General features: G+C 46.0%; 1 protein-coding gene across 4 annotated transcripts in view; it reads right to left on the bottom strand.

Annotated features, from left to right (window-relative positions):
* The window catches only part of FYCO1 (FYVE and coiled-coil domain containing 1), a 231,330-nt gene that overhangs the window by 160,713 nt on the left and 56,759 nt on the right, over positions 1 to 13,858 (bottom strand). For all 4 annotated transcript variants that reach the window (XM_029589659.1, XM_029589663.1, XM_029589661.1 and 1 more), the window contains exon 8: positions 11,057 to 13,600. In XM_029589659.1, the coding sequence (XP_029445519.1) occupies positions 11,057 to 13,600 (2,544 nt within the window). The remainder of the gene's footprint in view (positions 1 to 11,056; positions 13,601 to 13,858) is intronic.

The following is a 13,858-nucleotide window of genomic DNA, read 5'->3' as shown; positions in this document are numbered from 1 at the left end:
GTGACTGAGGCGAATATAAAACCGCCATTGCAGCCTGAGGTGTGTGGACAAAGCGGCCTGCCCCTCTGAGAGCCCCTTAGAGAGACAGCTTTGTGTGGCTGAGGGCCATGAGTTTCTTTCTTGTTAACATTTTATTCTTGGGAAGGTCTTGAGAGCCAGGGGTTGTTTTTTTTTGTTTTTTTATGCTGCAGGATTGTGCTTAGTGAGGGGGGAGGGAACCTAAGGGGAGCTGATTGTTTTAAGGCATTTAATCATTTAAGGAACTGTTGAGCGGGCACATCCCAGTGATTTCCGAGAGAAGTAAATATTCCTCTGGCTTTAAGCCACCAGAAGGAAAAAAAAAAAAAGGAAGGAGGGCAGATGGCTCTATCCCCATTTTATGTATCCTACCAAGTGTCTGGATGATATGCAGGGGGTTTTAAAACAGGTTTAGGAACCAGCACCATTTTGATAAATGCTCATTCTGCAAATGGAAAGTGGCAGCTGCTGTGAACCAACAAGCACATGTGTTATGTGTGCCAAAAACGTGGCTCCTCCGGGCTTTGCTGTGTTTCATCAGCCCAGACAGAGAAAATGGATAGAGAATGAATGGATCATATTCCCAGGATCACTGTGAAAGGAGAGGTGCTGCTGCTGCTGCTGCTGGGGGATTTTAATCTTCCAGATATTAATGGGGACATCCCAACTGCAGTATTTTACAAAACAGGGAGATCCTGGATTCTCTGCAAGGAGAACTGTTCTGTCAGTTGGTAACGGAACCCACACGGGAGGGGACGATACTGGACCTGGTGCTTACCAACAGGGACAGTATTTCTGATGATCATCTGGGAATCAGGGACCACCGGATGGCGCGATTCAATATTAGGAGGCAAGAGAAGAGGGTTCATTCTAAGACAAGGGTCCTAGACTTCAGCAAAACTAACTTTCTCAAAATGGGGGGAGTACCTCAAAGAGTCTTTAGCTGGTTGGGAAAACCTAGGGGAGGTAGATGGGCAGTGGGAAAAACTAAAAGGAGATAGCATATGGACATCTAATCTTTTTGCTAAGAATGTAAACAAAGGGAAGAGGGCAAAGAGGCCGTTAAGGTTTTCTAAAGAAATAGCTGAAAAGGTAAGGGAGAAAAGGTTAGCGGTCATAAACTACAAGAGATCGCAGAAAGAGGAAGACAGGAGAAAATATCTGGAAAAATTAAGAGAAGCTGGGAAAGTAGTCAGCAATGCAAAAATTGAAATAGAAAAAAATAGAAAATATGGGAAAATAAAGGGACAAGATTTTTTTTTACATGTTAGTGATAGAAGGAAGTGCAAAAGTGCATTGTTGAGACTCAAAGATGAAGGGGAGGAACATGTGGAGGCTGATGAGGAAAAAGCAAAATTGCTTAACAAATATTTCTCTTTGGTGTTCACTATGGAAGGGCCTGGAGCAGGACCACACAAAACAAACACAAATAAGATTGGAAGTGAGGTAAACTTCAATTGATTTTCAGAACAGTATGTTTATGAAGAGCTAACTAAACTTAAAGTATACAAGGTGATGAGGCCAGATGGGATACATCCGAGGGTACTAAGGGAACTTAGAGAGCTCTGCTGGCTGATCTTTTCAATGCTTCCTTACAGTCTGGAGTAGTTCTGGAGGACAGAAAAAGGGTGGATGTGGTTCCTATTCATAAAAGTGGATGTAAGGAGAAAGCGGCAAATTCTAGGCCAGTTATAGTTAGAACTTTGTGGTAAGCAAATAAATAGAATTGCTGCCAAAACAAAGGATTCTGCAATTTTTGGAATCCAATGGATTGCAAAGATCCAAGGCAGCGTGGTTTTACCAGAGGTAAATCTCATCAGATGAATCTGATCAATTTCTTTGATTGGGTGACCAAAGAGTTGGATCAAGGGAAGACCTAGATGTAGTGTACTTGGATTTGACACAGTTTTGCCCAGAAGACTTATAAATAAATTGTGCGCCCTTGGTATGGTTCCTAGAGTGACTGACTGGGTTAGAAACTGCCTGAGAGGCAACAAAGGGTAGTGGTAAATTGAGTTATCTCTGAGGAGGGGGGTTGTTACTAGCGGTGTGCCTCAGCGATCAGTCCTTGAACCAGTCCTTTTCAACATTTTTGTGAGTGACATAACAGAAGGGTTTTGGGGAAAGGTTTGTCTTTTTGCCAATGATACCAAAATTTGTAACAGGGTGAACAGCCAGGAAGGAGTGGAAAACATGAGGAGAGATCTAGTGAAGTTTGAGGAATGGTCTAGTCTGGCGGCTAAGATTTAATGCTAAAAAATGCAGAGTAATGCATTTAGGATACAAAAACCTAAGGTAAAATTACAGTATTGGAGGTGAAATTATTCTAAGCACAAAGGAAAAGCAGGATCTGAGGGTAATAGTATCTGATGATCTTAAGGTGGCCAAACAGATTGATAAAGTGACGGTAAAAGCCAGAAAGATGCTTGGCTGCACAGGGAGGGGAATGATCAGCAGGAAACGGGAGGTGATATTGCCCCTATATAGGTCCCTGGGGAGACCTCACTTGGAACACTATGTACAGTTCTGGAGACCGCACCTTCAAAAGTAAATATAAACAGGATGGAGTCGGTGCAGAGGGTGGCTACTAAAATGGTCAATGGTCTTTATTCTAAAGAATATGAGGATAGAATTAAAGATCTAAACATGTATACCCTAGAGAAAAGGCGAGATGGGGAGATATGATAGAGAAATTCAAATATCTCAAAGGTTTCCATACACAGGAGGTGAGCCTTTTTCAATAGAAACGAGGCTCTAGAATGAGGGGTCATGAGTTGAGGGTGAACGGGGGTAGATTCAGGAGAAATATTAGGAAATATTTCTTTATAGAGAGGGTGGTGGATGCATAGAACAACCTCCCAGTGCAGGTGGAGACAAAAACAATATCTGAATTCAAGAAAGCCTAGGATAAATACAGGGGATCTCTAAGGAAGTGATGAGAATTATAAAGCTAAATTAATTGGATGGACAGGCAGACTGGATAAGCCATATTGTCTTTTTCTGCTGTCATTTTTCTCTGTTTCTAAAAGGTAACCAGAGCCACTCACCATGCTGGTCATACCCTGGATCTTCTTTTATATCTAGAAGGGGGAAGGGGAGTCAGGGAACTATATATTAAGCACCTGGTTGTTTTCCCTCCATGCAATGGTCTGATTATTTTATTGTTAATTTTTCTTTGATTTGGGTTTCTTAGTTGGAGGAGCATAAGGGGAAAAGGAAAATTATGTTCTTACCTGATAATTTTTGTTCCTGTAGTACCAAGGATCAGTCCAGACTGCTGGGTTATGCCTCCCGTCCAGCAGATGGAGTCAGAGAGAAACTGAAAAGGCACCACTCATATACCCTGGTGCGCCCCCTGCGATCCTTCAGTATAATCCATAACAAAGCAGTATGAATTTAGGAACAATGGCAAACTCTGTGACTAGATCAAGATAAATATGAACATGTGGAAAACGAGGAGGAAACCAGGCAAAGCCATGAAACATAACCATATGAAAAATAGAACAAGTGCTCGGAAAAAAACAATGGAATCTGAAAATGAAAACACGACAGACGCGGGACTCTTGCACTGACATGGGCGGGCGTCTGGACTGATCCTTGGTACTACAGGAACGAAAATTATCAGGTAAGAACATAATTTTCCTTTCCCTGTACGTACCAGGATCAGTCCAGACTGCTGGGAAGTACCCAAGCTGCCCTAAACGGGGTGGGATCCTGACAGTCCCGCACGAAGCACACCACTGCCAAACGAGTCTACCGGCGGAGCGCGGACGTCCAATCGGTAATGTCTAGCAAAAGTGTGCAACGACTTCCAAGTAGCCGCCCGGCAAATTTCCTGAGAGGAAATAAAACCACTCTCTGCCCAAGACGCCGCTTGGGAACGCAGAGAATGAGCCTTAAGACCGTCTGGAACGGCGCGACCTTGAGAAATGTAAGTAGCAACAATCGCCTCCTTCAACCAGCGGGCTATAGTAGCCTTGGAAGCTTTATTCCCTTTCTTTGGACCACTCCACAAGACAAAAAGATGATCAGACAACCGAAAGGGGTTGGTGATGTCCAGGTACCGTAAGAGTGTCCTTCGAACATCCAACCTGCGAAGCTCCGGGTGCCGAGACACTTCAGCACCGTCGACCGCAAAGGCCGGTAGGTCCACAGTCTGGTTGATGTGAAAGGCGGAAACTACCTTAGGCAAAAAGGAAGGAACGGTACGCAGAGAAACCCCCGAATCAGAAATACGGAGAAAAGGTTCTCTACAAGACAACGCCTGAAGTTCAGAGATTCTGCGAGCAGAACAAATAGCGACGAGAAAAACTGTTTTGAGAGTGAGATCTTTGAGAGTAGCCCTTCGTAGCGGTTCAAACGGAGAAGTGCATAGACCCCGGAGAACCAAATTTAAACTCCAAGAAGGACAGATAGGGCGTACCGGAGGTCGCAAATGTTTAACTCCTTTTTAAAAATCGTGCAACGTCCGGGTGCATGGCAATGGAAAGTCCGTCAAGTTTACCGCGGTAACAGCCTAAGGCTGCCACCTGCACACGAAGAGAATTATAGGACAAACCTTTCTTTAGACCCTCCTGCAAAAAAAGCCAGAATATGAGAGACCGTAGCCTGCCGCGACGACACTTTCAAACCCTGGCACCAAGAGTCAAAAACTTTCCATACCCTGACATAAGCAACCGAGGTAGAGGGCTTCCGAGCCTGTAGAAGAGTAGTAATGACCGACTCAGAATATCCCCTCTTTCTCAATTGCCGCCTCTCATAAGCCAAGCCGCTAGACAAAAGCGATCGGCCTGGTCGAAAAATACTGGACCCTGCCGTAGGAGCCGAGGTAGATGACCGAGATGCAAGGGACGGCCACCGCTAGGTTGATGAGTTCGGCGAACCATGGCCTCCTTGGCCACTCCGGAGCTACTAGAACGACGGGTCCTGTGTGGGATTCGATCCGACGCAATATTTTTCCCACCAATGGCCACGGTGGAAACACGTACAGAAGAACTTGCGCGGGCCAGGGAAGAACTAGCGCGTCCACGCCTTCCGACCCATGTTCCCTTCTGCGACTGAAGAAGCGAGCTGCCTTGGCATTCGAACGAGTCGCCATGAGGTCCAACCGGGGGGTCCCCCACCGGTGACTGATGAGTCTGAGTGCCTCGGGAGATAGTTCCCACTCTCCCGGATCTAGTCGCTGCCGGCTGAGATAGTCTGCTTGAATGTTGTCGACCCCGGCGATGTGCGACGCTGCAATCCGAGACAGGTGCTTCTCTGCCCAATCCATCAATTGGCTGGCTTCGGTTGCTACCGGAAGACTCCTTGTACCGCCTTGCCGATTTATATACGCCACCGTGGTTGCATTGTCGGACAAAACCCGAACTGCTCTGTTCCGAATCAAAGGCAGGAAGTGCTGTAACGCTAGGCGAACCGCCCTGGTTTCCAAACGATTGATAGACCACTTGGCCTGAGAAAGCGTCCAACGTCCCTGAGCGGACTGAGACTGACAGACTGCTCCCCACCCTGTCAGACTGGCATCGGTCGTGACAATAATCCATTGGGGTGGTTCCAAATCGATGCCTTGGAGCAAGTGGACCGGATCCAACCACCATTGTAGACTGGTCCTTGCTGGGTGAAGGAGTGGCAAAGGTATCTGAAACTCCTCTGATTTGGGATCCCAACGCGACAGAAGCGCCCTCTGTAGCGGCCGCATATGCGCAAAAGACCACGGAACCAAATCCAGGGTGGACGCCATATAACCAAGAACCTGTAAATAATCCCATACCACTGGCAAGGGAAGGGCTAGGAGACGACGAACGTGCGCCATCAGACGCTCCATCCTTGCCTGTGGCAGGAAAACTTTTCCCACTCTTGTATCGAACGAGGCGCCCAGAAATTCCAAATTCTGGGAGGGAATCAGTTGGCTCTTGGGATAATTGACTACCCAACCCAAGGAGTGTAGTCGGTGGAGTACTGACTGAATTGCGGCTTCGCAGAGATGACGCGATTTCGCCCGAATGAGCCAGTCGTCCAAATACGGGTGGACCAATACTCCGTCCCTCCGGAGGCTCGCTGCCACCACCACCATTACCTTGGTGAATACTCTCGGAGCGGTCGCCAGTCCGAACGGAAGGGCACAGAACTGGAAATGAGATCCCAGGACCATAAAGCGGAGAAATCGTTGATGGAACTCTTGTATTCCTATGTGCAAGTAAGCCTCTGTGAGATCTAAGGAAGCCAAATACTCTCCTTTGTGGACCGCAGCGATGACTGAGCGCAGGGTCTCCATCCGAAACCGCGGAATGCGCAATGCCTTGTTGACCCGCTTGAGATCCAGAATAGGCCGGAATGTGCCCTCCTTTTTGGGAACGATGAAATAGATGGAATAACGGCCTGTGCGTTGTTCGGCGGGCGGTACTGGCACTATTGCTCCCAGCGACTGCAACCGCTGCAGGGTTTGAGCAATCCGCTGTTGTTTTACCAGAGAACCGCTGGGAGAGATAAGGAACAAATCGCGCAGGGGCCGTGCAAAATCTAAGGCGTATCCGTGAGTTATAATGTCGAGGACCCATTGGTTGGTGGTAATCGCGGCCCATTCCTCCCGAAAGTAAGAGAGTCGTCCTCCGACCTCCAGGACGGAGGAATGGACCTGCGTCCCTTCATTGAGCCGCCTTAGAGGTGGCGAAGGTATGAGACACCCCTGCGCGGGCCGGCCTTCTACCACGAAAGGAAGGAGTCCATGCTTGGGAACGCGTAGACGGCTGTCTTGCAGCGTAAGAGGAACCCCTCCCCGATCGAAAACGGCGCTGCCCGCGAAATCGCCCGCGAAAGGTACCCGAAGGACGAAAAAATCTCGGCTTGTCCTCTGGCAACTTGAACACCTTATTCTCCCCCAAAGATTGAATAAGGTCTTCTAACTCGGTGCCAAATAATAGTTTGCCCCGAAAAGGAAAGGAACCGAGTTGGGCCTTGGAGGAAGAGTCTGCTGCCCAGTGGCGCAGCCAGAGTAACCGCCGTGCCGACACTGCTGAAGACATAGACCGTGCCGAAGTGCGGAGAAGATCATAGAAGGCATCTGCGGCATAGGCCACCGCGGATTCTATGCGATTTGCTTGCTCAGCTTCCCCCGGAGGCAGATCCTGAGATGTCAACATCTGTTGTACCCAGCGAAGGGTAGCCCTTTGTACCATACAACTGCAAACGGCCGCCCGTACTCCCAATGCTGAAACCTCAAAGATTCGCTTAAGCAACATCTCCAATTTCCGATCTTGAAGATCCTTAAGGGCCGTACCCCGAGTTACGGGGATGGTGGTAGGTTTAGCCATGGCAGTGACCGCCGAATCCACCTTTGGCACCCTAAGGAGCTCCAAAGAATCAGCAGGGAGTGGGTAAAGCTTATCCATAGCGCGGCTGACTCTCAGAGTTGCCTCCGGATTATCCCATTCCTTGGATACAAGCTGAAACAATTTATTGTGAAAAGGAAAAGCATGTGAGGGTGTGCGAAGCCCGTCTAACTCAAAATCCCCTGGCTGGGAATTCGTTTCAATCTGGGGTACCGGAATTCTTAGTTCTTGAAGAACATGAATGATCAAGGGATCTAATTCTTCTTTATGAAATAACCGAAGTATGAGAGGATCGTCCCCCTCAACTGGGTCAGCTGGGTCCGTACCCCCCACCTCCGTACCAGAATCCGGAACGGGCGGGTCCGGTGAAATAGGGTCCAGAGCTACATGCCGTAAAGGTTTAGGAGGAGGAGGAGGAGGAGGAGGGCCCGGATTTGGGTCCCCTCCCAAGTTAGTAGAGATTTTGCCACGTTTATCTGGGGCAGGAGCACCCTGTTCCCATTCAGCTTCGGCCTCCATATAGGCCTTGTGGAGCAAAAGAACAAACTGTGAGGTAAATGGATGAGGTCTCTTTAAAGAACCTCCCTTGGCTCCCATAGGTGGCAAATCTAGAAGCCCCGATAAACCGCGGGGTCGGTGGGGGCTAAGGTCCGGTGGGGACAGCGGCGGGAGGTCCTCTCCCTCCTCAGACGAAACGGCATCGCTATTAGGCTCTCCTAAAATGGCCGCCGAATTTTCCAAAATGGCCGCCGCCCCTGGTACCGGCAGCGAGGACTGCCGCGTTTTGCCCGACGCTGACCGTGTCCCAAGTCGCAGTGAGGGAGCGCTCCCGGCCTCGGCTGACCCCCGCGAGGAGCCCTCACCCCCGGGAAGGCACCGGGAGCAAAGGCCCTCGCGGGAGAGCCGGCGACCTGGCTCCCCACATGCAGCACAAACTGTTCCTCTGGGCATTTTTTTTTTTTTTTAAGAAGAAAACGGTGCAAAAACGGCGCGAAAAGGGGCTGGGTGACAAGCCACCCCTTCCGGAGACCACAGTGAGTAAGGCAGGCAGAGGGAAATTAAAATTAAAAATTACCTCGTTTTTTTTTGTTTTGTTTTTTTTTAAACCTGTATAGCGCTGCTACCGGCAGCTATGTAAATACCTCACAAGACAAATTTACAGTGGAGCCTGCAGAGGGTGTAGTATCCCCGTCTGACTAACTTCTCCGAGGAATGAAACTTCTCAGGAGGCGGAGAGGGAGAGTGACCGGCCCACCGATTAATTCTCCCCTCCTCTCACTGGGCAGGGCAGAGAGAAAAAACTCCGGGAAAAGGCTGTAGGGCAGAGCCCTGCCTTGCCTGCTATTGCTCCTATTAACAGTCAAAAAATTACATTGATCTAGTCACAGGATTCCTCAGAAAATCTTAAGTCAAACCTGATAGGGACAATCCCTCCCCAATTTACAGGAGATCAGGACTGCAGGTTATGCTCTCTCATCTGCTGGAGTCAGAAATATACTGAAGGATCGCAGGGGGCGCACCAGGGTATATGAGTGGTGCCTTTTCAGTTTCTCTCTGACTCCATCTGCTGGACGGGAGGCATAACCCAGCAGTCTGGACTGATCCTGGTACGTACAGGGAATGAGAATTATCCACCTGAATGAGGCTTTGGACATGTGATTTTTTTTTAGAGAAACTTACATCTTTGGATAGCCAAATGCAAAACTGTTATGTGGAAGATAAAGCAGGGGTATGGAATCAGCAATTACAGAATGCATTAGAAATGACTGATCCCCTTAGGATGATGAAAATGGTTGTCAGAAAATACTCTCCATGGTTTTCAGGGTCATTACGGGCTCAGAATAGTTATTACGCAGGTTAGAATGACAGTGGTGAGAAAGGCCTTTGATGAACACTGGCAGTTATGGAGTATCAGGCATATTGGTATAAGCATATGATTAAAGTAACAAAAAGATGAATATATTTTACGGGACAGCTTGCTCACTCATTAAATAAACCTAAACAATTGTTTCAAGTTATGAAATCTTTGTTGAATCCAATGATCTCCTCAGCTGAGAAAGGGGTTACAGCTGAACTATGCAATATGTTTATGGGGTATTTTCTGCAGAAGGTGGAGAAGATTCAGGAATAGGATGAAGGAGAGGTACTCTTGTTAGAGAGTAGTGTGGCTGTGTCGCTAAGGATTCAGTAGAAGAGCAGAGGTTGGGTTTTAGGGCATTTTGTGAGGTAGGGGAAAAATAAATTTAGCATGAATGCTGTCGATAACTAACTCAACTAGCCCCTTAGACCCTTGCCCCAAAGCTTTGATAAAAGCCTTATGAGATGGGTTGAAAAAGGCAGTTGCAACAATAGTTACTGCATCCTTATTGGAGGGCAATCTACTTGGGGAACTGAGGCAGGCAATATGATCTCAAATTAAAACGAAAAAAAAATAGGCCTAAATCCATTAGATTTGACAAATTATTGTTCTGTTTCTGAATTCCGTTTCTGGCCAAGACAGTGGAGAAGGTGGTCCCTTCCCAACTCCAAAGTATCTGGAAGAAAGTAATCAGCTAGATCCATTTCAATCTAGTTTTAAGAAAAGCAATGGAACAGAGACTACCCTTGTGGTGCTGCTAAGCATTATTAGATGTTCTCTGTGCAGAACTAGTAAAAAGAAATGATGGCTGGGCCATCCAACTGGATCTCTCCTCTAATTTGATATGGTTGATCATATTATTATGGTGAACTATATGAAGATGCTAGGGGTAAAGAACATACTTTTGGCCTGGCTTTCTTCCTTTTTTACAGGAAGAACACAGATGGTGGTTATGGGTCGCTGTAACTCTGGCACCCTTCCAGTAGTACAGGAGTACCACAAGGATCCATTATATGTCCAATTTAGTTTAATTTATATTTAGCGCCACTGGGACAGCTTATTAGATCTTTGGGTGTTAGATTTTATATGCCAATCACCTGCAGATTGCATTTTGCTTAGGGAAAATTAGATATGGGTGTTGACCACTTTATTTGTTGGTTGGTACAAAATAGGCTCTACTTGAACAAAATGAAAATTCAGGTGCTATGGATAGAAAATCCAGGCATGAAAAAAATGGAGCAATTACAAGTTAGGAATGACCTGAATATTCACACGACTAATCAATTTGGGAATTGTTATTGATGGGACACTTGTGATGCCTCCTCAAGTAAATGTAATTTGCAATCATGCTTTGCACATTTTTAAATGATAAATCAAGTACATCTGTTTTTTGAAGAGGATAATATGCACAGCTGTGATAATAGGGACAACATATCTTCTTCAACTGTCACCCTCCCGGACAGCTAACATGATTGTTCCCTCCCAGTCAAATCCTATCATAGAAGTGAAAACCACATGGTACTGGCAGGATGGCGCTTTGTGAAGCTGGTAGCCCTCAATAAGATTGCTGGAGGAAAACTATAAAGAATATAATTTAAAGTACATCTACAACTTATAGATCAGCTGGAAAATTACCTAGATGGGAATTATTTTTTAATTTATTATGAAGCCGATTCAAACTTTTTTGCCTCGTTCTCACCTAGATAATAAGCATATTGGAAAAGGCTGACTTTGTCAATTAGATTGGCTTTGACATCCAAGAAAAACTCTCACTGTCATAAATAGTAACTTAAAAGTATATAAAATACAACATTATTATTAGAATGCTGTTTTCCCATTTATTATGCATTACCTTCAATTTATTCTGATAATTTATAATCTTTGTGCTCATCTGGAACTTCACAGTGGAAATCTCTTCTTCGCTAACCTCCTGCAAGCTTTTAGCCTGTTTCTCCGTTTCATTCAGTTTGGTCTGCAAGTCAGGAATGGTCGCAGCACATTCTTCCAATTCTCTCAGTTTCTCTTGCAGGCTTCCGTTCTCCTGCCTGAGAGCAGCCAAGTCCACGTTCAGCCTTTCCCTCTCTTTCACCACCTGCCTTTCTGCTTCCTGGAGCTGCTCAGTGACCTGGATCAGCTTCTGCTCTGCATCCTCTTTCTGAGCTGTTATGGCACAGATCTGGATACCAAGTTCTGCCATGTCCATGTTTGTCCTGTAAAGGAGATCTTTGGATTCCATGTTCTCTAATCTGGATATATCTGCATATTCCTTTACCTTCCCTAGCTCTTCTCGGAGGCATGACATACTGTTCTCCAGCTCAGCTCTCCGATGTGCTTCTTTCTCTTGCTCATTTTTCAGCCCCTCCTCTCTTCCTTTGCACTGCATGAGGTCTTCCACATGGCTCCTGTTCAATGTCTCAATCTGTTCTTTCAGCTGCTGAACCAGTGACTTGTGCTCACTCAGAACAGCCTCTGTGGAACCCAACTTGCCTTTGATTCCATCTTGTTCTTCAGTCATCTGCTGAAGCTTTGCTGTCAGGTCCGCAACCTCGGACTGTAACCTGGACACTTCACCTAAGTGAGCTTCCCGTTGTTTCTCTGCCTCAGAGAGTCGAGATGTCATCTCTTCTGCCTTCTGCTGGAAAGCACTTTGTTCCAGTTGCATTTCCTCCAAAGAATCTTTCTGTCTTGTCAAGGATTCAATGACTTTGATTTGGTCAAGAAATGCTTTTTCCATATTTTGCTTTTCTTCTTCCAAAGCCATGATTTGTCTTCTGCATTTCTCCCCTTCTTCAAGCAGCTGCTTGCACTGGCCCTCCTTCTCTTGCAGCATGACCTCCTTCTCGCTCATCTCCCTCCTATGAGAATCTTCATTCTGTTTCAAAGAGGAGAGGTTTTTTTCCAACTGAGCAATGTGCAGTTTTGCATTCTTATGCTCTACTTCTAATGCAGAGAAAGAACTGTTTATTCCATCTCCCCGCTGCTTAAGATCTTTATAATCCTCCTGTAAAATATGCAGTGCTTCTTCTGCTGTGTGCTTCTCCCTCATGGCATTCTGCAAGTCCTCATCCAACTTTTGGTTCTCTTTCCGGAGCTTCTCCTCCTTTTCATCTACTGACACCATGGCATCCTCTATCTGACTCTGCAGCTGCTTCTCAGAGGATCTCAATTTTGCTACCTCCCCTTCCAGATTCACTTTTGACTGCATTAGCTCTTTCTGCTTTTCTTCCAGCTTTTTCATTGTTTGCCTCAGATCTTCATTCTCCACTTTCAGCTTCTCCATCTTATCATTGGCTTCATTAAGCTCCAGTGCTTGCTGGTGAATGCATCCCTCCAAGTCTCTTGCAGTGCTGCTGAGATGCTCTTTATCACTGGTAAGTTGACTTTTCAGTTTTTCTAGGTTTTCTACATTCTGACTCTGATGTGACAGTCGCTCTTCCTGAAGTTGGACTTGTTCCATTAAGTCTCTTATTTGCTGTTCTTGGATATCTTTTTGACAACTGAATTCTTCGTGAAGTTTTTCTTTTTCTCTTCTTGCCTCTTGGAGGCTTTCTTCCAGTGATCTAGAGTGTGCCACTGAAGCCTTGACCTGCTCTGCAAGATGTGCAACCTCTGTTTTCTTTGCAGCCAGATCATTTTGAAGCTGGTTTATTTCATTTTCTAGGGTTGCAATTCTCCCCTGCAGTTTGGCATTTTCCTCCTTGGAGGATGCACCAAGGTCATTCAATTTTGTTTCAAATTCTTTTTGAACTGCCTCTGCCTCATGCAATTTTTCTAGCAGTTCATGAACTTTCAGAGCTGACTCATACTGAGTGGCTGTTTGCTGTCCTTTCTCATTCAAGATGGTATCCATTTTTGCAATAAGATCAAGGTTCTTTTGCTCTGAAGACGTAAGCTTTGCCTTGAGCTCACTGACATCCAGCTCCTTCATGGCAATTGCTGCCCTGGTAGTTTCCAATTCCTGAGTCAGAGGTTTTAGTCGTGATGCGTACTCCTTATTGTCAGATTCCAGCTGATCAACCTTTGCTTGATATTCCTGTTGCTTTTTGGCAGCATTCACTTCCAAAGTGTGCAGGCACCTCTGCAGTTCCAGAACAGTACTGTGAGTGGACTGGGAGACTTCACATTGTTTCTGTAAGTCCCCTATCATTTTTGTTAACCTAGTGTTTTCCTCCATAGCACTATTATTCTTTTGCTTGTCAATTCCGCTTTGTTCTTTCAGAGTTTCTAGGGCACCCTGTAACTCCTGGTTTGCCTTTTCCAGCCGCTCAATGTGGTTCTGCATCTCTTTCTGCCTGTTTTCTGACTCATCAAGTTGAATGCACATTTCATTTAAGTCCTCCAGTGGCTCAGTCAATAAGGAGTTATTGCCATCGAAACTGGGGGAGAACTCTTGTGCCTAGTGGAAAAAATGAACGTGATTAGTTGAAAATAATACTGAAAGGAACAGTAATTCAAACAATGTAACACTGGAATCCAAGACTTATCTCATTATAAGGTGGGCATTAATTCTTGTACTTCCCTAGCCACCTCTACTGTAACGATATCCTTAGCTTTGGAAACCAAAGAGGACCATATAGACCAAGTCAGTGGGAAAGTTATTTAAGTAAATGTACCTGGACATTCAGTGGAACATAACTTGGATAAATGTTCCACT

The sequence above is a fragment of the Rhinatrema bivittatum genome, chromosome 2 (assembly GCF_901001135.1).
Source record: "Rhinatrema bivittatum chromosome 2, aRhiBiv1.1, whole genome shotgun sequence".
NCBI classification, from domain to species: Eukaryota; Metazoa; Chordata; class Amphibia; order Gymnophiona; family Rhinatrematidae; genus Rhinatrema; species Rhinatrema bivittatum.
Note: the sequence above shows the minus strand (reverse complement) of the source record. Positions and strands in the feature narration are given on the sequence as shown.